The 24,936-nt window shown below is 43.3% G+C and overlaps 1 protein-coding gene and 1 non-coding gene across 13 annotated transcripts in view; one reads left to right on the forward strand and one right to left on the reverse strand.

Moving 5' to 3' along the window:
* Positions 1–24,936, forward strand: part of CLASP1 (cytoplasmic linker associated protein 1) — a 263,831-nt gene that overhangs the window by 66,894 nt on the left and 172,001 nt on the right. For all 12 annotated transcript variants that reach the window (XM_041739917.1, XM_041739921.1, XM_041739918.1 and 9 more), the window contains exon 3: positions 24,295–24,373. In XM_041739917.1, coding sequence (XP_041595851.1) covers positions 24,295–24,373 — 79 coding nt within the window. The remainder of the gene's footprint in view (positions 1–24,294; positions 24,374–24,936) is intronic.
* Positions 23,578–23,703, reverse strand: LOC121482219. The gene has a single exon (XR_005985569.1). It is a non-coding gene; the product is annotated as a U4atac minor spliceosomal RNA (small nuclear RNA).

Here is a 24,936-nt window from a genome sequence, read left to right on the forward strand (position 1 = left end):
AGGAAAAGGGGGAAGGGGCAGAGGGAGAAGGACAAGCAGACTCCTCCCTGCTGAGCAGAGAGCCCCATATGGGGCTCCATCCTAGGACCCTGGGATCATGACCTGAGCCAAAGGCTTAACTGACTGAGCCACCCAGACTTCCCAAAGCACTGAAGATTTTTGAACAGATTCCTAGACTGTTCTTTGGAAAATTAGAAAATTGTGATGGCGTCTGAGCTGACTTGGGATAAATAGGAGGTTACCAGAAGATAGTCCAGTGTGATGAGAGGTAGTGAGGTTGGGAGTGGATTGTTAGAATGTGAGGGGGATATTGGGGAATAATGTGAACCATTAAATGGCGTCTGAGCAGAAAATAGGGCTGAGTAAAATCCTCACTAAAATGATTTCGTTTTCTTTACAGTGTCTACTGTTTTTGGAACTTTGAATCTCCCTGACCTAAGGAAGTCCTGTTTGCACACAGAAGCATTATGCTGCTAAATGATAATTCTCTTTTAGCTGTTGTAGTCTTACTTGGAAACACAGCCTTTCAGGAAAAGAAAGATGCTCAGATCATTTCCGTGAAATATTTACATTTATGATACTAGTTTTTTTTAAACACAAAGTATAATGGAGTCTGGACAGTGTTACACTGCAGTGTAATCGGGTTGTTCAATAAATTATTTGAGGATTTATAAAAATGAGAATTCATATTACACCTTTAGCATGTTGATCTGATAGTGCCACCCAAGAAATGCAAGGCTTTTCAAGACCTGGCCGGAAGTTCCAGTGGTTCCCTCTCCATTTCTCATCTTGCATGCCTGACTCCCTAGCCCCCCATTGCAGGAGTACTTTGAAACAATTGCTTCAGAGGCACCTGAATAGTTTATGGGCTGGTCTCAATTATTTGGTAGCTTGGATTAAACCAGTGAAATCTAAGACGAGTGCTAAGATCCATTAATAGGACTCACAGCTGTCAATCTCCAAGAGAAGTGCAGGCCTAGAGCCCCATGCAAACTCTTCCCAAAAGCTTGTTTCTGGCATTCCTTGAAACCCCCCTGCAAAAATCTTCACTTGTTTTTCTCAATGTTTTCTCCTTAGAAAAATATCTGATTCCAGGGCTCCTATTTAACCTTCCCGGTGGACGACTTATAGCAAACCAACCCCAAAAGGGAAAGAAAAGACTTAGAACACGTTTCAGAATCTTCCTCCTTTTTTGTGTGTGTTGTGACTCTCTATACTGCCATAAACACTTCAACCCAAGCATGCAGATCACAACTGATGACCTTTGTTTGGAGTTACTAAGTCAGAGAGTGGCCAAAGGTGGAGTGACACTGCTGAAAAAGGGCTCTGGGCCTTGGGCATGGGGCATCAGCTGTCACTGCGGCTCCTGGGACTCTGACAGCCTTTCCCAGCCTCAGACAGGATGAATGTGGAAGGTCACAGTGAGTTCAGTGGGCAAGTGGTGTTAGGGCAAAGTTTTGGTTGGCTGTGGATATGGAGGAGGTTCATTTCAAAGATGATGTAGAGAGTTTTTTTGCTTTTTTATTTATTTCTTTTTTTTTTTCTTTGCTTTTTTAATTAAAATAAGTGAAAGGTCGTCTGGGTGGCTCAGTTGGTTAAGCGTCTGTCAAGTGTCTGTCTGTCTGTCTGGCTCAGTGCTCAGTGGAGAGTCTGCTTCTCCCTCTCCCTCTTTCCTCCTCCCCCTTGTGTGCTCTCTCTCTCTCAAATAAATCTTACAAAAAAATAAGTGAAGTAAGTCAGGCAAAGAAAGGCAAATGCCATTATGATTTCACTTATATGTGGACTCTTCAAGATAAAACAGTCTAAAAACAGACTCTAAAGTACAGAGAGCAGACTGTACCACTCTGGTGGTTGCTGGAGGTGGGTGGGAGGTTGGGCAAAATATGTAAAGGGGATTAATAGGTATAAACTTCCAGTTATAAAATAAATGAGCCACAGAAAAGAGTCAGTACTGTTGCAATAAGGTATGGTGACAGATGAGCATTGAGTAATGTATACAATTGTCAAGTCACTATGGTGGACGCCTGAAATTAATATAACCTTGTATGTTGACCATACTTGAATAATAAAAACAATGTGTCTCTCCTTTTAGAGGAGCACACCTGCTATGTAGGGCATGGACAGGGCCTCCTCTGGAGTTTGCAACAAGGAGGCCCGGTAACAATAGGCAAGTTGCTTTTGGCAAATTTAGAATCGAAGAAAGTAGTCATATTGGTTGTGCAGTCGTCATTTACTGAGAGCCTGTTTGGTTTTGCGAATACAGAGCAGAGTTAAGACATGGTTCCTGACCCTGACTCCTGCCTACAGAGACTGTGTGTCCTTTTTGCCTGGGATGTCCCAATTTATGCCTGTTGTCCTGGTATAATTTCTAGCAGCACTCTGTTTGTTTGTTTGTTTTTAAAAAAGATTTTATTTATTTATTTATTCATGAGAGAGAGAGAGAGAGGCAGAGACACAGGCAGAGGGAGAAGCAGGCTCCATGCAGTGAGCCTGATGCTGGACTCAATCCCAGGACTCCAGGATCACGCCCTGGGCTGAAGACAAGTGCTAAACCGCTGAGCCACCGGGGGATCCAAGCAGCACTGTCTTTGAATCTCAAAATTCCCCAGTGAAGATGATAAATTATTTGGTTCCCTTACCTTACCAGGCAAACATGTAAGCACTTGCCAGAGGATTATCACAGAATTGACCCTAATTTGCAAAGGGGGCCCAGCCTGGCCTGGTTCTAGATGCTCCTTTCCTGCCTGTCTTATCTGTTTACACACCTTCCCTACTCTTGCTTTTGCAGCCCCTTGTCTACCTGCGTTCCCCTACTTGTCTCAACATCCTGGTCCCTTCGTGCCTCACGGCTGCTCACAGAAGCCCTGAGCCTATTTAAGATCTAGTGGGTGAACTTTTCATCCCTGCTACAGCTCCCCTGGAGCAATCTAGGATGTGGCTCCCCCTCTTCTAGAATGGAACAATACCATTTACATGGCCAGTTGAGTTATCCCCCCCCGCAATTGTCCATGTTATTTTGGAGAGAATTCTCTGTGCTTCTATACTATCATTTTCGTGGGCCATCAGGAGGAAAGGTTGGCAAAATGTATGCTTGGTTTCCTGTCTTCACCTGGCGTGCCTTTGGGCTCTGATTCCTACTTTTCTCTACACCCGGGGAAGAAAACTGTGCCATTGAAAGAACTGGCCATTAGAGCCACTCAGACTTGGGTCCGAGTTTGGGCAACAATGCTGTCACTGAGACGGAAACTTTACACACAGGATCATGTCCGAGGTCTTTTCTGACCAAAACCTTTGGTAATTCCTCTTCAGCGGTGTTGAGTTAGGAAGAAGCCCTAATTACAGAAGCCACAGCACTTTTCGGTTCATGATAGGAGATCATCCAGTGGAAGGCTAGAGAGAGAAAGTGACAGGGTGTCAGGTAGAGCATGGTGGTGGCAGTCCTGTTGGAGCATGTCTGGAGGAATGGATTAATGTTAGCTTTTCTCTTCTGTTTTCTAGCATTTATCCTTGACTGGCCAGTGAATCCCTCATTTGAAATGACTCCGTCATGAACTTGTATTTTCATCCCTCACTCTTTCTCTTATTCTCTCAAATGTAGTCTTGTGTATTTCTGAGATTCGAAATCAGAATTAGATTGAGTAGGAAGTAGTACAGAAAAAGCTTGCTTCCTTGGAGCTGAGAATTTATTCCCGATTTGAGGGGCTTTTTTTTTTGTTTTCCAAGGTGCTGGAAGTTAGAAGGGATTAGAACAACAAATTTATTTTGATTTCTCCATCCTGCCTTTAAGCTTTCTGGTCTGGAACAAGTTGGCTTATTTTTCATAAGTGAATTCATTAAGTGTGTAGGCATGTGTAATGTTTTTAATCTTTGGCAAGGCCACCGTGCATTGTGTGTTTGACAGTACGAATGAACTTCTGGATCGGAAGAGGAGGGGCTCAACCCACAAGAGAGGTTTCTGCAGACTTTTCCCGCCTCTTCTTCAAACTGTTACGTGCTCTCTTTGATAAAATCACATTGCTTTTACCTACCTCCTTTTTTGTGCTGTGATGTAGGCATTTCCAGCAAACCATCACACAGTCATTGTACAGATGAAGCCATGGAGACCAGAAGGGGCTGGCGACTCCCTTTCCTGATGGAAGAGAACAGAGTCAGACAAAGGCAGGGAGGCTTTCCTGCATCCAGCTGCATCGCTGAAAGATAGATCTTAAAAAAATTGAGCAGTAACAAAAGCCCAGAGGACAAAAGCCCAGCTTAAACAGAACCTGCCTATTGTATTTCTGTGTTTGATCTCCTCATAAATAATTGAAGACTTTGGGATAGCTCCAAAGCTGAAGTTTCCAAATTGCATTTATTTGAAAGTGTTGGGTAGAGCTGTTCCATAATGTAACCAGTTGTGTTTTTTTGTGGAGAGAAAAAAAAAAGGACTCCCTTGGTGTTGGGGCATTGCAGTTGTCTTCTGGCTTTGGAGTTATTTATTCTTTGCTGGGTGACTAGAGAACTCAATGAAAGGCAGAACACAGGGCAAGGGAGGGGAACCAGATATACTGAGTGCTTTCTCCAAAGTTGTGTGCTGCATGCTTGGCCCTGACTCATCTCCTCCTCCCTGGCCCTGGGAAGAACTCCCTGTCAGCAAATGTGTATTTAGAATATGCTCAGTCCTGCAGGTAGACTGTCTGCTGGGTTTCTGTGCTTTGTCCAGCACTGGGCTTTGCTCCAAGGAGACAAAAGGCGATTGGCTTGTCAGGCTCTTTCGCTAGGGTTCAGAGTAAAGAAACCATAGGAACACATTATTGCTGCAGTCAGAGGAAAAATTTTGTCCCCAGAGAAACCACAGAACACAAGAACACCTTGTCTGACACTAAGCCCTATCGTAAATGAAACCTTGAGCCTCTTCCTGTGAGTTGCTGATTCCTTTTACCTCTGATTTTAGCATCCTGGTGCCGGCAGACCTGTAACGACCCTTGTAGGTATGCTGGTCATGGGAAGAAGCTGATGGTTTGCCACAGGAGAGAATAGTCAACATACCAATTATAACTTGTTTTTAAAAACCCTTTAAATACCTGTAGCCTTATCCTTTATTTAGGCAGCCCAGTATTTCAGAAGGCTGGACTTGCCTGCCCTTCTCTCAACTCCAGATACTTGTATTGTTTTATTTTATTGGGGTTTTCCTTTGATAGTGGTTGTATAAGATCACAGCACTTCAAGATACTGTCCTAACGCATTGTAGCATTTAGGGTAAGGGACAGGAGGGCCTTAGGATACAGTACAGTGAGTGATTTCTTCTTCCCAGAACATTGGTCATGAGTCTTATTCCAGATCCCTAACTAGTTAAGGAGGGCTGGACCCTGAAGATCAAAGATCTAGGTACCTGTATTGTTTTTCTTTCACTTTGTATTTTGCAAAATTCAAAGCTGCGTGAGAGTAGAATGTACAATGAATCCACACGCACCTCTCTTGTAGCTTCAGTGGTTGTCAGTCACTGGCTGCTCTTAGGATCCTTAAAATATTAAAAAGCTTTTTTTATCATGATTTTCTTAACACTATGAAATTATATGTGCTTGTTGTAAAAGTTTCATAATACAGACATGTGTGAGGTGCAGGGGTAAAAAGTCTGTTCCCTATAATGCAAAGTTACTTGTACACAAACATTGCATGTAAGTTTTTTAAAAAAACAAATAAGGGGGATCCCCGGGTGGCTCAGCGGTTTGGCGCCTGCCTTCAGCCCAGGGCGTGATCCTTGGAGTCCTGGGATCGAGTCCCACATTGGGCTCCCTGCATGGAGCCTGCTTCTCCCTCTGCCTGTGTCTCTGCCCCTCTCTCTCTCTGTCTCTCTCATGAATAAATACATAAAATCTTTAAAAAAAAAGGGGCGGGGGTCACGTGATACATACTGTGCTGCAGTTTGCTTTTCTTTTTTAAACTCCATACTGTGACTTGTTAATTTTTGCAGAAAAAGGCAGCTGGAATTTTGATAGCAAATGCATTGACTTTGTAGATCAATTTAGGGAATATTGCCACCTTAGCGGTATTGTCTTCTCCACGAACAGAGGATATCTTTCCGTTTATTTAGGTCTTCTTGAATTCCTATTTTGTAGTTTTCAGTGTGCAAGTCTTGCACTTTTTTCTTGCTAAACTTATTCCTAAGCATTTTCTTCTTTTTGGTGCTGTTGTAAATGGAGTGGTTTTCTAACTTCATTTATGGATTATTCATTGCTACTGTATTTGTTAATTTTTAAAATTTAAAAAAATTTTAAAAGATTTTATTTATTTATTTGAGAGAGAGAGCACACAAGCAAGGAGAAGAGGGAGAGGGAGAAGGAGCAGCTGACACTGACTCTCCACTGAGCCAGGGAGTCTGATCCCAGGACCCCCGGATTATGACTTGAGCAGAAGGTGAATGCTCAACTGACTGAGCTACCTAGGTGCCCCTATTTGTTACTGCTTTTAATTATTCAGATAGCACACATGTACATATAACTAATTTACCCAATCATCTGTTGATGGATATTATTATTGTTACTACTTTTAAGTAAGATCTATGCCCAACATGGGGCTCAAACTCATGACCGTGAGGTCAAGAGTCACATTCTCCATTGACTGAGCCAGGAGGGGGTCCCAGAATTATTTTTAATGTTTTTCTTCTACAAAATAATGCTGTAGTGATCAACGGTTTTATGCAACTGTATTGTTTAGCATACTTGTGTTAATGTTTCTGAAATAGATTCCTAGATGAATTTGTTGGGTCAGACTTTATACATATTAAAAATTTGATAGCTATCAATTGTGTGTCCAGATCCTGTATCAGTTACACTTCCTAGGGTTGCAAGCTCCTTATGCTAGTGTCTGTTATTCTGAACCCTCCAAACACATAGGCCATTATTAATCTTTTAAAATGTCTCAGTCCGATAGGTTATAAATGGTGTACCATTATTGTGTTTTGCAGTTCTTTGAATGTAAGTGAGATTGAGCAACTTTGTATGATTATTGATGTTATATAGAATGAATTGTCCATTTAAAAATAAATATTTAAAAAAAAATAAAATAAATATTTATTTTAAAAAATTATTGTAGGGTTTTTTTTTTTTTAAGTCATGGATGTGTTCCTTCCCTACATATTTTACAAATAGCTTTTGCCCAGTTTGTTGTTTCTCTTTTACTTGTGTTTATTCTTTTTTTTTTTTTTAAGATTTTATTTATTTATTCATGAGAGACACAAAGAGAGGCAGAGACACAGACAGAGGGAAAAGCAGGCTCCCTGGGACTCGATCCCAGGGGCCCAGGATCCCATGATCACTACCGGAGCTGAAGGCAGGTGCTCAACCACTGAGCCACCCAGGTGCCCCTACTTGTGTTTATTATTTTTTTTTCCTTTAAGAATATGACATTTCTCTTCCTTTATTTGTGCTTTCTTTATGCCCATTAGTAAAATTTTTATAGTTTCTTCACATAGGTCTTATGGCTCAATCCTAATTACTATATGTTTTTGTTGGAGTTGTAAATTTGATTTTTTTCCCCTTAGACTTTCTTCCTGGTTCTGATAGACATAATGAAAAAAAATTTTTTCTGTATAAGTATGATATTTGGCCAACTTACTCTGTTGTCAGAGTAATTTTCAGTTGATAGTTTTGTATTTTCTTAGTAGACTATTATTTGCAAGTGTTGGTGATAATGTCTTTTATTTTTTAGTTCTATCTTTTTATTCTTTTTTCTTACTGTATTGCTAAGGCTTGTCAGAATGCTAATCAGAATATTCCTATATTCCCATCCTATTTGTGGGAATGTTCTGGTGCTTCCAGTTGGCTGTACTGCTATCGGTTTCTAATAGGATGTTTTTGATCTGTTGTTGCATGTACTCACCGGGGAATCTCATTCATACTTATGGTTCTTAGACCAATATTTGCACCTCAGACTTCCTTTTCTCCTGGGCTTCAGCCAGCAGACATCTGCCTACGGGATATTTTTATTTTCTTTATTAAAAAAGATTTTTGTCTGTCTACCTCCCTCCCTCCCTCCCTATCAGAGAGAGAGAGAGAGAGAGAGAGAGAGAGAGAACATGCACAAGCCCAGAGGGGAGGAGTAGTTGGAGAGGGACAAGCAGACTACATGCTGAGCACGGATCCTGATGTGGGGCTCAGTCTCACAACCCTGAGATCATGACCTGAGCCTAACCAAGAGGCAGATGTTCAACTAACTGAGCCACCCAGTGCCCCAAGGATATTTCTATTTTGATACCTCATAAAGTCCCAAAGCTTAACATATTAGGGCCATGTTTACTGTGTGTGGCTCACTGTGCTTGATAATTTAAATAGATTGCTTCAGTAATCCTCCCAGTTACCTGCAGAAGGGGATATTAGTATCCCATTTTGTAGATTCATATATGAACTTTGAGGTGTTAACTTTATTAGAGTCCCCTAGCTAGTAAAAATAGTGGTGCCACAGTCTGAACCCCAGTTTTGTCTGACTCTAAAGACTATTCTCTGTGTTTTTTTTTTTTTTTTTTTTTTGGATCTTCTCGCCCCTTGGGCCCCGAGTACTAGGTTTCTGAAGACTGCTCATTCTGCTGGTTTGTCTTGAGCTGTGTGGTTTGCACATCTCACCAGCTGTGGTCCATACCTTGTTGCCTCCATCACAGTAACTTTATGTAACGCTTTCTCCTTGAGTTCAGACAGAGAATGGCCATCTGTACTTTGCAGTAGTTTTGTTGATTATGCAGTCCAGTAGATTGATTTTTCATAAAATGTTCTTAAGGTACCCAAGCCATGTTGAAAGCTTTGGTTTGCAAGATCATTCTTATAAAATATCTGTGCAGAGTGTGCCAGAATTTGGCTAGCTCTGAAATTCATCATAATTTGGAATCTGCGAGACTTGGGAATATGTTTTTTTTTTTTTTTTAAATCACTTTTCTCCTGATTGACAGATGTTTCCTAGGAAGTGGGACCCTGGAGGATTTCTTTCTGTTGTGGTGTTCTCTCCTTTCCAGTCAAAGCAAGGTACAACTTCACAGTGGATGCTGCTTTACTTTTAGATAAGTGGGCTTCTTGATGGGGCCCAGGCAGGTCATTGGGCCACAGTAAGAACATGCTAGAGCCCCTGTTAAATTGATTTTCAATTCTGTTTTTCAAAAGTATTGAATTTTTCATGTACTTTATAATTTTACTGTATATCTGCATAACAGCAGATTTTAAGATTATAAAGAAATATGCATATGAAGTACTCTAATAAGGATGTGCAATCAAAGTAGAGGTCTCTGCTTTAAAGTATCAACTGAGATGGGCCCCAGCAGAATTTAGCACCTGCACTACTAACCAGGAAGGAATAAATTCTACCACCTGCTCTCGTGGAACCTAGGGTAAGGCTCAGCATTCACAGAAGTCGCCAGCATTTTAAAAAAACAAACAAGGTTCTGGACACTAGTAATGAATAATTAGATGAAAATGACTTTCTTTGTAGAGCTTATGTTCTACTTGGAAGAAAGAACCCATAAGCAAGTTAACTGAGTGAATTTTATAGAGTACTAGAGAGTATAAATGCTTTGGAGAAAAATAAAGCAGAGCAAAGTGGACACACGTGGTACACGCCCATAGTATTCAGTAGGCCGGTCGCAATGGACCTGACCAACAGATAGCTGTTCAGCAAAGGTTGGAATGAGATGCTGGGCAGACAAAGTGGATATCTTGGGGAAAAGCATTCTAGGGAGAGAAACTCAGGTACAAAGAGGGACATTTGACAAACATCCAGGAGGCCCCTGAAGGGAGAGGGGCAGCCATAAGCTAGTGAGGGAATAGGAGGTCAGGCTGTGAGGGCTTGTAGGCCATTGTAAAGACCCTCTCTTACCCGACGTGGGAGCCATTGAAGGCTTTGGAACATAGGAGTGGCATGATATGAGTACCCTTAAAAGGACCTTCTGGTTGGGGCATCTGGGTGGGTTAGTCATAACTATCTGTCTGACTCTTGGTTTCAGCTCAGGTCATAATCGTAGGGTTATGAGATCGAGCCCCATGTCAGGGTTCATGCCCAGCATAGAGTCTGCTTGAGATTTTTTCTCTCTCCCTCCCCTCTGCCCTTCCCCTGCTCTCTCTCTCTTTCTCTAAAATAAACAAACAAAAAAAATATTTAAAAGGACCTCTGGTTGTGTGGTGAGAATAGATGGAATGAGGACAGGGTGGAAACAAGGATAAAAGTAGGAGGAAGTGAGAGGGTCTTAATGCCAGTTACTGTATTTTGGATTGTTAATGCAATGCTTAGTTCAAACATGAACTAAATAACAATTTGCACTATTATTACTGTCATATCCAACCACTTTCTATCCACCCTCACCTCCCCAGATTTGCTAGCATTATGGTTGACACTGATGATACAGAGATGGAGAAGATGCAGAACCTGCCTTACAGAAACTTAAAGTCTAGACTCAAGGCACTAGGCAGAAAAATGGTTTAAAAACCAGAGGTCCCCTACGACCCAGCAATTGCACTGTTGGGGATTTACCCCAAAGATTCAGATGCAATGAAACGTCGGGACACCTGCACCCCGATGTTTCTATCAGCAATGGCCACAATAGCCAAACTGTGGAAGGAGCCTCGGTGTCCATCGAAAGATGAATGGATAAAGAAGATGTGGTTTATGTATACAATGGAATATTCCTCAGCCATTAGAAACGACAAATACCCACCATTTGCTTCAACGTGGATGGAACTGGAGGGTATTATGCTGAGTGAAATAAGTCAATCGGAGAAGGACAAGCAGTGTATGTTCTCATTCATTTGGGGAATATAAATAATAGTGAAAGGGAATATAAAGGAAGGGAGAAGAAATGTTGGGAAATATCAGGAAGGGAGACAGAACATAAAGACTCCTAACTCGGGGAAACGAACTAGGGGTGGTGGAAGGGGGGAGGAGGGCGGGTGTTGGAGGGGAATGGGTGACGGGCACTGAGGTGGACACTTGACGGGATGAGCACTGGGTGTTTTTCTGTATGTTGGTAAATTGAACACCAATAAAAATTAATTAAAAAAAAAATAAAAACCAGAGGTCCCTTGAGTCTGACAGCTAGAAGAACTGTGTATGGTGGGGATGCTGGAAACACAGCTTTCTGTTTCGGGCTAGTGGATATAAATGGGAGGGCATTGGAATTCATGGTGCTTGAAGAGAGCCCTGAAAGAAGAGAAGAGTGTACAGAGAGGGAAAGTAGAATGTTTCAGGCAGGGACACATGTAAGGAAAGAGCATAGCCCATTCAGGAAAACCATGGGTGGTTAGCGGGCCGCAAGCAGAACTGTTGAGCCTGGTGTGCACCATGACCTCTTCAGAGTTCTCAGGAGAATTGGGAAGGACTTTTGCTCTGCACAAGCTCTGACCTGACCTGTGGCCTTGCTTTTCCTTCTGCAACATCATTGATCCAGTGTTTCTGGATCAATGAATAATCAGTACTTGCCTTTGGCAGATGTCATCAGTTCTTCATGATCCAGTCACCAGAAGGATCAGTTCTTTTAAGCCCGGTAACTGATTTTTTTTTAAAAAAAGATTTATTTATTTATTTTAGAGAGTCTTTAGAGAGACTCAAGCCGACTTCCATGGCATATTGGTGGGGGTGGGGGGGTGGGGAGCGGTGGGCGGAAGGAGAGAGAAAACTTGAGACTCAAGCCGACTCTATTCTGAGTGCGGAGCCTGACATGGGGCTTGATCCCATGACCCTAAGATCACGACCTGAGCCGAAACCAAGAGTAGGACACTTAACCAACTGTGCCACCAGGTGCCCCAAACTGATATTTTTAAAAAACAGAATTATAGGGGATCCCTGGGTGGCTCGGCGGTTTGGCGCCTGCCCTTTGGCCCGGGGCGTGATCCTGGGGTCCCAGGATCGAGTCCTGCATCGGGTTCCCTGCATGGAGCCTACTTCTCTCTCTGCTTGTGTCTCTGCCTCTCTCTCTCTTTCTCTCTCTCTCGCTCTCTCTCTCTGTCTATCATGAGTAAATAAAATCTTAAAAAAATAAAATAAAAAACAGAATTATAGAGGTATAATTTATGTATCATAAAATTCATCTGTTTCATGTATCAGTTATTTTTAGTAAATTTACAAAGTTGCACATTTCCCCATTGCTCTCAAAAGACCCCCAATCCCCAGCTGCAGTCAGTCCCATTCCCACCCCTAGCTGTAGGCAATTATTTGTCTACTTTCTGTGCCTGTAGATTTGCCTTTTCTGGACATTTCGTATAAACAAAATCATACAATATGTCCTCTTTTGTGTCTGATTTCTTGTATGTAGCCTCTATGTTCATCTGTATTGTAGCGTGTATCAGTCCTTTGTTCCTCTTTATTGTTGAATGGCATTTATGTATTTATTTTTTTTTTAAAGGTTATTTATTTATTTATTTATTCATGAGAGACACAGAGAGAAAGAGGCAGAGACACAGGCAGAGGGAGAAGCAGGCTCCATGTAGGGAGCCTGACGTGGGACTCGATGCCGGGACTCCAGGATCACTCCCAGAGCCAAAGACAGACGCTCAACCAGTGAGCCACCCAGGCGTCCCTGTTGAATGGTATTTAGTTGTATGGATGTACTGTACTTTATCTGTTCACCAGTTGATGGATATTTGGTTTGCCACCACTATTTGGCTGCTGGGAACAATGCCCACTTTTTGCTAGTACCAGTAGGCAGTGGGCAGATGGTTCTCTGGGGTAAGCATGCACATACGAGTCGCAGACTTTGTCATTACAATCTTAGCATTCTTGGTTTGCCCTTTTGTAAGACTGATTGATTAATGGATATTACTTGAGCCACTTAATAGCTGAATGACTTTGCCCAGTTGCCTGCTTCCTCATCTGTAAAGTAGGGATATTTATAGGTGTGGTATTTGGCTCAAGATATTGTTGTGAGGATTAAATAATATAATAAGGAGACTGTATGCAAGGTAGCAGTTGATTCTCCCTGTGCCTCCTGGCCTACTTGCCCCCCATGCCTTTGCTATCTCTTGGGAAGTGGGTGGGAATGAGAAAGCCTCATGTATGAGGAACCATCCTGCTTTGAGTAGTTAGTAGTCGTTTTGGAGAGATGCATGTAAAGGAGCTGGAGAGAGATGCAGGTCTTGGCCTGCGTGGACTCAGGAGACTGGAAGATCTCCTAGACTGGGCTAGCTAAAAAATTCTGCTGGAAGGATCAGGACCGGGGCCTTGGAGGAGGAGCATGGGGAGACTCTTGGGAGATTGTGGGGCAGGGGCCAGAGCTGTGAGCCTTGCTGGCTGATTGGTGTTGCTCAGCCCAGGGGCAGCTGGAATCTTTGCTTCATCCCTTAGACAACTGAATGTTTTGGTGCCTGATCTTACATTTATGAGATGTATCTGGAAGAGAGAAGTTGCAGATTTAGGGGTCTTTGGCTGGATTTGACCCCCAGCATGTTTTCTTTGTTTGTTACCGGTGCCTTAGAATTCATTTAGGAAGTTGCCAGTGTTGAAGATCTGGAGATCTGCCTGTAATACCAGATAACCAGAAAATCTGGCCTACAGTCACCTTATCGCTAACATGGTGTCACGTGAGCAGAGCTTTGGGAGGTGTTCCCCTGCCCCTCTCACACACTGACCTGGGTTTTTACCAGCTCACGCTCGCAACCATTGGTGTGGAGCTGTGCTGTCCAGCATGGTAGCTGTGGGCCTCCTGTGGCTATGTAAAGTTAGGTAACTTCATGTTTTAAGTAAAATTTAGAGCTCTGTTTCTCATTCACACTCATGTTTCTATTGCTCAGTAGCCACATGTGGCTAGTGGCTGCTGCATTGGATGGCGCAGAGACAGAATGTTTCTGTCACTGCTCAAAGTTATATGAGACTAGATCTGTTTTTACTAACTGCCTCTCTCTCTATTCAGACTGTGCCTTCTAGCCTCACCTGGCCTATTGATGCTTATACATAAAAATAAGGTGATGGAAGTTCCTTTACCATTGGTAAAATCCTTATATGTGGGCAATGACAGGTAACAAGCTGATAACTTGATTAGTCCCATTAGTCTACTATTAATGACTGATATTTTAACAGACTTACAGCTCTGGAGCCCATTCTAGAGGAATCTCTGGTAGCATTATCACTGGGATGAGGGTCACAGGGACTCCCTCACATGACTACTTTGAAGGACAATCAGTTTGGATGAATAATTCTCCCCATCCTACATGTGAATATGCAAAGTCACTGACTTTCTCATATCCTTTTTTTTTTTTTTTTGTATTTGTATTGTGCTCTTATTCTTGGAATTAAAAGTGAATGCAGCATAGAGTGCTAATTAATTTCCTCCTTATTTAATAAGGTTGTGATATAGAGTCTTTTAAAATAACCAGCAGATCTGTAGAAGTCAGCAGCCTGTAGCCCCACAGGGCATCTAGTGCATTATGTTAAAAATAGACCTCATCAAGTGTACAGTGTGTGTTCCCTTTGACCGAGCAGTTGTCCTTTTCAGAATTTGTCCTCAGGAGATAACCATGTACACGTGTGGAAGGGAGTACCCATCAAGGAATTGTCTGAGATAGTAAAAAATTCTAAACAGACCTGAATGCCAGCATTACTTTGGGAAAGTGGATCAGTGTTAATGATACAACAGGGTATCAGACAGCTACTGCAGATGGAGGTATAGGTCCTTTACTGTTAGTTTGGGAAGACTTCCATGGCATATTAAGCAACAAAATCTCTACATCTATCTGCCTCTATCTCTCTCTCACTTGTTTATGTGAAATTACATGGAAATGTGCATATGCAGAGATGTCTTTTGGGACAATCATCAAAATGTTAATAGAGTTCTTGTTGAGTGACAGATTTGGGGTATTACTTTCTTCTTTGTTCTACTATGGTCCTCCTCTGTGAGGCCAGGCTTTCTTTCTTTTTTTTCTTAAGTTATTTTCTTCTTAAGTGCCTCATAAAGAAGGGAAGAGGCACTTACTGAATGTCTACTGCATTACAGGTGTGTGTTAAAACTCTTAACCCTCATGTATATTCTGTAAGGTACAATTGTTCTGATCTTACCGATGAAGCTTGTGGGGCCTGGAGATGGAGTAGCCCAGCTGGCCAGTAGGGGTGGTAGAGTGGTATTCGATCCCAGATCTATGTGACAAAGCCCTGCAACTTTCTCCTGTTCTGGGCACTATCAGGACATCAGAGAAGTGTACAGCTGAGGCCGACCTGGGAGGTTATCTGGTATTACAGGCAGAGAAGTGCTGTGTCTTGTTCAAGGTCATATGTAAGCCAGCTAGAGAGAGATAAGAAAGATGATAAGCACGGGGTTTTGGATATTGTGATTTTGCTCTACTCAGATGGTCTTGATAAGATCAGGGGGCTTGGGTTTATTTTCAGTTCCGTCACTATCCCAACTTCATGACTTCTGGTAAGTCTTTTTACCTCTTTGGGCTTTATTTTCCTCATTTGCAAATTCAGGATAGTACAGTCTATATTTCAGGTTGTTGTGAGATTATTCAGATTCACCCCAGAGTGCCTTAAAAACAGCAAAGTAAGGCAGCCTCAGTTGCCCAGTGGTTTAGCACCGCCTTCAGCCCGGGGTGTGATCCTGGAGACCCGGGATCGAGCCCCACATCAGGCTCCCTGCATGGAGCCTGCTTCTCCCTCTGCCTGTGTCTCTGCCTCTCTCTCTCTGTGTCTCTCATGAATGAATAAATAAAATCTTAAAAAAAAACAGCAAAGTACAATATGAATGCAAAATATTATATTTACTCAAGCCAGTCCAATCTTCTGAAGCTTAAGAAATGCAGTGGTCTTCCTTATTTATTATTTTTTTTTAAGATTTATTTATTCATTCATGAGAAACAGAGAAAGAGGGAGGCAGAGACAGAGGGAGAAGCAAGCTCCCTGAGGAGCAGGGAGCCTGATGCGAGACTCGATCCTGGGACCCTGCTGTTATGACCTGAGCCAAAGGCAGACACTTAACCAACTGAGCCATCCAGGAGCCTTTTTTTTTTTTTTTGTAAGATTTTATTTATTTGCTTGAGAGAGAGAGAAAGCATACAGGAGGGGGAGTGGGAAGCAGAGGGAGAAGGAGAAGCAGACTCCCCACTGAGCAGGGAGTCTGATGCGGGGCTCAGTCCCAGGACCGGAGATCATTACCTGAGCTGAAGGCTTACGCTTAACTGACTGAGCCACCCAGGTATCCCTGCAGTGGTCTTCCTACCTAACTTGTCTCCTATGTTTTTTTGGGGGAAAGGATTTAGTATTTCTTTCTTTGATCAATGAGCAGATGTTACACTGTCCAGAAGGAGAATTGTAGTGGCTTCTATTTTGGTGTTTTCACTGGTGGTTTGGAAAGTACGTGAGGCAGAGACAAAGCCTAGCCACTTGCCACAGACTTATAGGTCAAGGGGTCCAGAAACACTACGGCTTTTTTAGTTTTTAAACTTCAAAAAAAATTGTGAACTATATGTAGAAAGAAAGTGCATGAAACACAAAGACATGTGTTGTGAGTTGTGAGAAAGCTAACGCTGTTTAATTGGTACTCTGGAAAAGAAGGAGAACATATCCCAAAGCAGACACTCTCCCTGACTTTTATATAATCACTTTCTTGCTTCCCTTTTTAGTTTTATTACACGAAAATGCACTTTAAAATCATAGTTCATGTTTGCTTGTTTTTGAATTTCATAAAAATATATAGATACTTTGTGTCTGGCCTTTTCACTTGTTATGAGATTTATCTGCATAATTGAGTATGCTTATGATTCATTTGTTTTTATTTATTGTATTCTTTAGTATGAAAACTACAAGTCCTACATTCTGCAGTAGGGGCCTCATGGATTTCTAGTTTTAGGCTATTATAAATAGTGCTGCCCTGAGAAATTTTGTATACTTCGCCTGTAATATATGTACATGTATATCTATTTCGGCGTATTTCTAGTGGTGGAATTGCTACAAATTTGGTGGATAATACCAAGGTGTTTTCTTTTCTTTTCTTCTTTTCTTTTCTTTTCTTTTCTTTTCTTTTCTTTTCTTTTCTTTTCTTTTCTTTTCTTTCTTTCTTTTCTTTCTTTCCTTTCTTTTAAGTGGAAACAACCCTGAACGCTTCACTTTAGGGCGTTTAGTTTTTTTTTTTTTTTAAAGATTTTATTTATTTATTCATGAGAGACACACAGAGAGAGGGGCAGAGACAAAGGCAGAGGGAGAAGCAGGCTCCATGCAGGGAGCCCGATGTGGGACTCGATCCCAGGTCTCCAGGAACACGCCCTGGGCCAAAGGCGGGCGCTAAACCACTGAGCCACCCAGGGATCCCCCCCCAAAGTGTTTTCTTAAGTGTTGGTTGTACCAGTTCACATTCCTACCAGAATGTATGAGAGTTTCCATGTTCTTGTTGATACTTGGTCTTGTCAGTCTTTTACTTAGCCATTCTGGGAAGTAAGTAGTAATGTCTCCTTATACTTTCAATTTGCATTTCTCTGCTGATTAATGGAAACTGGGCAACTTTTTGTGTACTTCTGACCATTGCTGTCTTTTATGAAGTGTCTTTTCAGATATTTTGCCCGTTTTTGTTCTGGATTGCCTATTGGTTAGTTTGTACAAGATTGATATATGTATATATTCTAGAATCAGGCCTTTTGTTGCTTATTTGTTTCATAAATAACTTTTTCCTATGTGACTTGTTTTCACTTTCCTACAGTGTTTGGTATGCCAAAGTTCTTAATTTCAGTTTGATAGACTTCAATCAGTCTTTCCCTCTAGGGTTTGTGTTTGTTGTGCCCTACTATTTTCTTAGGTCATTTTCTAAAAGCCTTATTATTTTATGTTTTCACACTTATATTGTTACCAGGAATTCATTTTTGTGTATGGTATGAGATAGCAGTTAGTTTCTTTTTTTATTCCATATATTCAGTTATATTCAGTTGCCCAGGGAGGTTTATTTAAAAGAGTGGCCCTGTTCTCACTATGCCCCATTGTCATAAGTTAAGTGCCCATATATACGTGAGTCTGTTTGTTTATTCTGTTCTGTTGATATATTTGTTTTTTCTTGACCTGATAGCATATTACCTTAAGTATTGCCATTTTATAATAAATGTTGATGTACAGTGGGAGCAAGTTTTTGTCACTCTTGCCATTGACATTTCCACACAGATTTTGGAATCAACTTGAGAAGTTTTTAAAAATATATTTTAGTTGAGATTTTGACTGAAATCTTACTCAATGTAGATCAATTTGACAAAAATGAAAATTTCATAGTAGTGAGTATATCAACCTGTAGTTTACCTTTTCATTTATTTTAGTCCTCTTTAATTTTTTTTAATTGTTCCATAACTTTTTGGGTATATATTTATTTTGGCTAGATTATTCCTAGGCATTTATTTTTGTGCAGTCGAATATGAAAACTTGAACTTTTTCCTTTTTGGCTTCTTGTACGGAAATGTAATTGATTTCTCTTGTATATTGACTTAGCTCATTTTTTTTTAAAGATTTTATTTATTTGAGAGAGAGAACATATGCACAGAGGGAGAAGCAGACTCTCTGCTGAGTGGGGGTCCTGATGTGAGGCTCTATCCCAGGACCCTGGGATCATGACCTGAACTGAAGGCAGATGCTTAACTGACTGAGCCACCCAGGTGCCCCTCAGTTTTTAATTTTGTATTTGTAGATCTTCTAGATTTTTCTACTTGTAGTTACATTTTCCATTTATAATGACAGTTTTGCTTCTTTGAGAGTTTTATACATCTAATTTTTGTTTCCAGTAGCTCATTAAGTATGATGCTTGATTTCACACTTGTGTCAAAATTTGGCTCTTTCCGCTTTTAATATTGCTGCTAGGAACATAAGTGTACAAGTATCTGTTGGAACCCTGCTTTCACTCCTTTTGGGTATATACCCAGAAGTGGAATTGCTGGATCATATGTTAATTTTGTGTTTTGTTCTTTGAGTAGCCATCATATCATTTTTCACAGTGACTGCACTGCTTAATATTTCTACCAGTGGTGTACCAGATATTCTAATTTCTCCATGTCCTCCCCACCACTTGTTATTTCCTCCCTCCCTTCCTTTTTTTGTTATTATAGTGATCCAAATGGGTATCAACTATTGCTTTTTACCTGCTGTTGCTGACTTCCCTTTTTGAAATCCTTTTTTTTTTTTTTTGTCTGCAGACTTAGCATCCAGTGTGCTTTTAAGCCTATCCATCGAGGACTGAATTTTGGATATTGTAGTATTTGGTGCTTTTAAAAATTGATGTCACTTTTTTAGAAGTACTTTCTGTCCCCCAAATTTTAATCACGTGTTTTATCTTCTTACACATAGTAAGTATTATTATATATTTTTAGAGTAACTCTTGTAGGACTTCATAGGACTTGAACTCATGACCCTGAGATCAAGAGTCACATACACTACTGACTAAGCCAGCCAGGCAACCCAGAATTATTATTTTAAATTCTCTTTCTGATTATTTTCATGTGCGTAGTTCATGTATGGTGTGTTTCTGCTAGTTTTCATTTATAGTTGTTGAGTGTGTCTGGTTATCTTTGGTTATGTTTTGGACATTACATCTGAAAGTTGTTTATAGAAGTAAATTGAGGGCTGGATTAGGATGATCTCTCCATCTGGAAGTGATTGGGATTTTCATCTGCCAGGGGCTTTAGGGCCCCACTAATCTAAGATCATCTGATGTCAGGGATTTATATATATATATATTTTGACCAATCAGATTCCTGGAAGCTGGTCTGTGGTCCATCGGAAGGCTGCTTTACTTTCAATTCACTCTCCTAAGGTCTAGCCATTTGGATTCAAGGGATAGGGTGCTATCCAGGCTACCAACCTTTGAGGGCTCTGGAATCCAACCTTTGTTTTCCTAGATCCACATGATCACTGAAAACAATTCTCAGTGTCTCAGTTGTCCTTTCCCAGTGTTTAAATGGCATGAGGGCAAAAGTCAACCATTTGCTGCGTGCTCATCCCTCTGGATTTTAGTTTACTTATGTTTTATGACCTGGTATCTTTTCTTTGCCTTCCTTGTCCTCTGATGTTTCCAAGCAGATATTCTTTTATAATTTAGGAGTTTTCATTGTTTTCAGCATAAGAGTTAGTCTGAGTTACTTAGCAATTACAAGCTCCTTTTCAAAGCATTTTTTTTAAAGTTATAGGATAAAGGAATTGTGTCAGACCTTGAGAACTCCTCCATCAAATGAATTCATTACTAATTAGTAAAGTAACTTGTTTTTGTTTAGTATAGTAGGGGTTTACTGACCATTTACCATGAATTCACTATTATGCTATATATATTATGGAAATTTTGAAGAAATACAAGGCACAGCATTTCTTTCATTTGAGGGGTTCTGCTGTGGAAACAAGTATAAACTCAGAAAACGAAAAAGAATATTGAAGGAGGCACTTAAAGGTAATGCAGACTTAATGGCTTAGTGAAAACTAAAGGCCTGAAGTGCTGGGTGTGAGCCCGGTCACCTCCCTGCCCCTGCCCTGTCTCTCCCAGACCACCTTCCTCATGCTGCTCACCCTGTCCTGTCTATAAAACTGCAGCTCCCTGGCACTCCCTCTTTACTGGTATAGCCCTTCAGAGGCTGCTCACTGTCTTCCAGACATGTCTGAGGCCCTTTGGGAGCTTCCTGCCCTCCCCTCCAGCTTTCCCCTTTGTGGCACCTGCCTCACATCTTTGCATGCACACTGCCCTCTGCTTAGAGGTTGTCCTTCCCTTTGGTGCGAGGCTAGTTTTTCCAAATTTAGCCTCACGTAGTGTGACTCTTTCTTGGAAGTCTTCTGTGCCAGCTGAGTCTCTTGTCATCAGGAATCCCAGGCCTCTGCTGGACCACTGACCGGTAACTATCGCCCATGCTTATGGCAGTGACTGTGAGCTGGTGATAACTGCCACCAGGTGTGTAGTGTAGCCCTCACCATGCACCGAGCACCATGTCAAGCACTTCACATACACATAGTGATGCCTGAGGTAGCTGTTACTGTTGTCTCCATTTTATAGGTAGGAAATTGAGGCACACAGAGGCTTCATAGCCAAAAATTATGGTCTTCTGGGCAATGACTTTATCCATGTATTTCTTTCTTCAGTAAGGAAATGGAAACAGGAGCAGGGCCTGAGCTGTGAAGATAAACGTTTGTGGGTGATGATGCCCTTCCTTGCCCCCTGGGGCTGTGACTCAGGGTGAACTGGACAACTATAAACGAACCCCTTTGCTTCCTTCCAAAGTAGTAGTTTATTCTGCTGTGAAGGTGCCTGGGACTCTCTTCTGTTCTCCCCTGTCCTATTTCACTGGGCCTTAGCTACATCTGCCAACCTAGGCTTCTTGGGGAGTCTCTGGACTCCCCAGTCTGTCTGGGCAAGGCTTTTTAAATTTAGTTTTGTTGTTTTTAAAGATTTTATTTATTTATTCATGAAAGACAGAGAGAGGCAGAGACACAGGCAGAGAGAGAAGGAAGCTCCATGCAGGGAGCCTAGGATCACGCCCTGAGCTGAGGGCGGCGCTAAACCGCTGAGCCACCCAGGTGTCCCTTGGCAAACCTTTTTGAAATTTACTCTCTAGGATTTAGCTATGCCAGATCTGGTCAAACCTACCAAGTAAACTTCCATCCTGGAAAAGATGAAAAAGTCTGTATGTTCCCTCAAATTTCACAGGTGGTTTAACCAAAAAGGGCTCTGATATCTGATAGAATTTTGAATTCATTCAAAATGAAGGTGTAATAACAGCCCTCTTCTACTTTAGGGGGAATGAGTTAGGAAGGGATGTGGTGAGAACCTGAAGACAGCATTTTTAGTATTTTGTAATAAGTAACTGTAATAAGTAACACTTCCACCTCCAACCAGTGACACAGCCATACTCATGTTTAGCATTTCATCAGGGAAAAGCCAATTCCAATTAATGGATGGCCTCTGTTTTTAAAGTACAAGGTTTAATGTTTAGGATGGTTTTGGATTCACAGAAAAACTATGAGGGTAGTATAGAGAGCCCCGTGTAGCACCCCACACCCCGCCTCCCTATTAATATCTGACATTAGTATGGTGTAGTTGTTACAATTAATAAATATTGATGCATCACTATTCACTCAAGTCCATAGTTTATTCAGAATTCCTCACATTTTTCCTGCTTTTATCTCTTCCAGGATCCCACTCAGGCTGCCACATTACAGTTAGTCATCATGTGTCCCTGGGCACCTCTAGGTTATGACAGTATCTTGGACTTCCATGTTTTAGGTGACCTTGACAGTACTGGTCAGTATTTTGTAGGATGTCCCTCTATGGGAATTTGATGTTTTTCTCATGATTAGATTAGGCTTATGGGTTTTGAGAAGGACATCACAGATGTAAAGTGCCATTTTTTTTAAAGATTTTATTTATTTATTCATTAGACACACACACACACACACACACACACACACACACACAGAGGCAGAGACAGAGGCAGAGAGAGAAGGAAGCTCCATGCAGGGAGCCTGGTGTGGGACTCGATCCTGGGTCTCCAGGATCATGCCCTGAGCAGGAAGGCAGGAAGGCGGATACACTTAACTGCTGAGCCACCAGGTGTCCTGTAAAGTATCATTTTAATCACACCACAGCAAGCATATATGCTGTCAGCATGATTTGTGACTGTTGATATTGACCCTTTTTAAGGTTGAGGTGATGTTAGGTTTCTCCACCATAAAATTATTCTTTACTTCCATAGTGTACTCTTTGGAAGGAAGTCAGTGTGATGCCTAAATCCTCTTCAGCTGATAAGTAAAGCTACTGTTTTAAATGTTTTGTACCATTACGTATCTTTAAAAACTTTACAAACCACTGTTCTCTTTATAAAAACTTTTTAGAATTATTTCCTGGTATCTTCTAGGTGCCAGTCCCTTGCAAGGACAGCTCATGCCCTGATTATTGGGTGTTTTTTTTTTTTTTTTAAGATTTTATTTATTTATTCGTGGGAAACACAGAGAAAGAGGCAGAGACACAGGCAGAGGGAGAAGCAGGCTCCTCACAGGGAGCTGCATCCCAGGACCCCGGGATCATGACCTGAGCCAAAGGCAGATGCTCAACCACTGAGCCACGCAGGGGCCCCTTGTTTATTTACTTACTAAGCATTTTATCGGGCGGTTTTGAAGCCGTGGGTTCCGAGCTGCATGGGAGCGCCCGCAGTCTTTGTATTTCCAAGATGCAAAACGCAGGGGCAGACATTGGAAAGGAATCGTGACGTCATCCCTTGCATCATCATCACTGCCTCAGTCTTGTTCATGTATTTGTTCTGGAGGATACCGGACCACTCCACGTGTAGCTTTGGGTCACGTCTCCGTGAAGTCGCGTCTCCCCTGAGGACGGCTGCGTAGGGAGGAGCGCGTTTGCTAAGGTGGCTCAGGGCTCCTGCTGACCACACACTGAAGCACGGAAGGGACCTTGCGGGTAGATCAGACTCCTGAGCAGTCGGGGGAAACCGGCGGGAGTAACCGCAGCCGCAGCCGCGGAGTTTAAGTTACGAGTTAGTTGAAGGTTTAGAGAAACCACTAAGCCTGTTGGGGGGGAACGTTGAGCCTGCAGCTCCCCCTGGCGACGGGCCGCGGCAACGCGGGCGGCCCCTCGCAAGTGCTCGAGCTGTCGTTACACCTCAAAGTCGTGGAAAAGAGGGTTTTCTTTTTTCCAAAAATTGCACCGAGATAAGGCGGAGCCTTAGCCGGTGCGGGCGTGTTGTGCAGGCGTCAGCAGTACTGCCCTCGCTACGCGCTCATTGGACAGTAGCGCAACCCCAAGAAAAGGATGGTTGGCGGCGGGCGTGCGTGCGCCGCAGGCAGGGAGCGCCGACACCGGGTAGGGTTGCGGTGACTGCGCCGCGGCCGCCGGCCTGGCCGCCTGGTAGCTCGCCTGCCCTCAGTGGACGCAGCCCCCGAAGCACATCAGCGACTTCTTGCTTTCGGAGGCTTTCGAAGGCGGCGAATAGGCTGCTTGGTTTTACCCAGAAGGCCACGCACCGGCTGCGGGTAATTTGCATACGCTTTACTCGCCGGGGCGGGGCCTCGGGGCGCGGCCGCGGGGGGCGGGGCCGCGGGGGGGCGGGGCCGCGGCTCGGTGTCCGCGCCGGTCCGGGCGCCTCGGACGGGTTCTCTTCGTGGCCGGGTTTTTTGTTATTTGTTCTTTCTTCCCGTTTCCCGTCACCGACCGTTTTCTCCTGAAGCTGTGAGCAGCCCCTGGTGCGCCGGAGTAGCCGCCTTCACGGCCGTCCACGGCGCAGTCGGCTCGCGCCCCGGGGGCTCCGACCGCGTCCGACCGGGGAATGGGGGCGGCGTCCTGGGAGCTGCCGGGCCGGGCCGGGCCCAGGGCGGCGGCTCACGGCTTCCCGGTGTCTCCCCTTGCAGGTGGTCCTCCTCGGCATGGACATCCTGTCCGCGCTGGTCACCCGGCTGCAGGATCGGTTCAAGGCGCAGATCGGCACAGGTGAGCTGCGGGCGGGCGGGAGGGGCCCGCGTCCTCGGGCAGCCCCGCACTCCGCCTGCCCCCTGCCCCGGCCCCGGCCCCGGCCCCGGCCCCGCCCCCGCCCCCGCCCCCGCCCCCGCCCCAGGCCCCGCCCCCAGCGCCCGCCGTCCCGCCCCTGCTGGGGCTGCCCCCCCCCCCCCGCCCTGGGGTCACCCCGACCCCGGCCTCAGGGCACCTTTTGCTCTACCACATGCCCTTCCGCTGCTGCCCCACGTGTGCCCCTCCGCGGTACCGCCGCGGACTCTCCCTACCGGGGGCGGCGGGGTGAGGGCCCGGCCTGGCCTGCGTGTCCGATGCCGCTCAGTGTTTCCGGCTCATCATCCCAGGCGCTCTCTGTGTCACTTTATGGTGAACGTTGAGAAGTGTGCATGTCCAACGACCGCTCTCTGTTTTGGAGGGAAAACGACATGTCAGCAAAATGAGATAAATAAGCAGGTTTCGTTTTATATGTGACTTAGTCCTTTCTAAATCCCTGACGTCTGGGGTTCCATGGTGATGACACAGGCACCAGCCAGCTGTGTGTG

Source organism: Vulpes lagopus, chromosome 24, assembly GCF_018345385.1.
Source record: "Vulpes lagopus strain Blue_001 chromosome 24, ASM1834538v1, whole genome shotgun sequence".
Classification (NCBI taxonomy): domain Eukaryota; kingdom Metazoa; phylum Chordata; class Mammalia; order Carnivora; family Canidae; genus Vulpes; species Vulpes lagopus.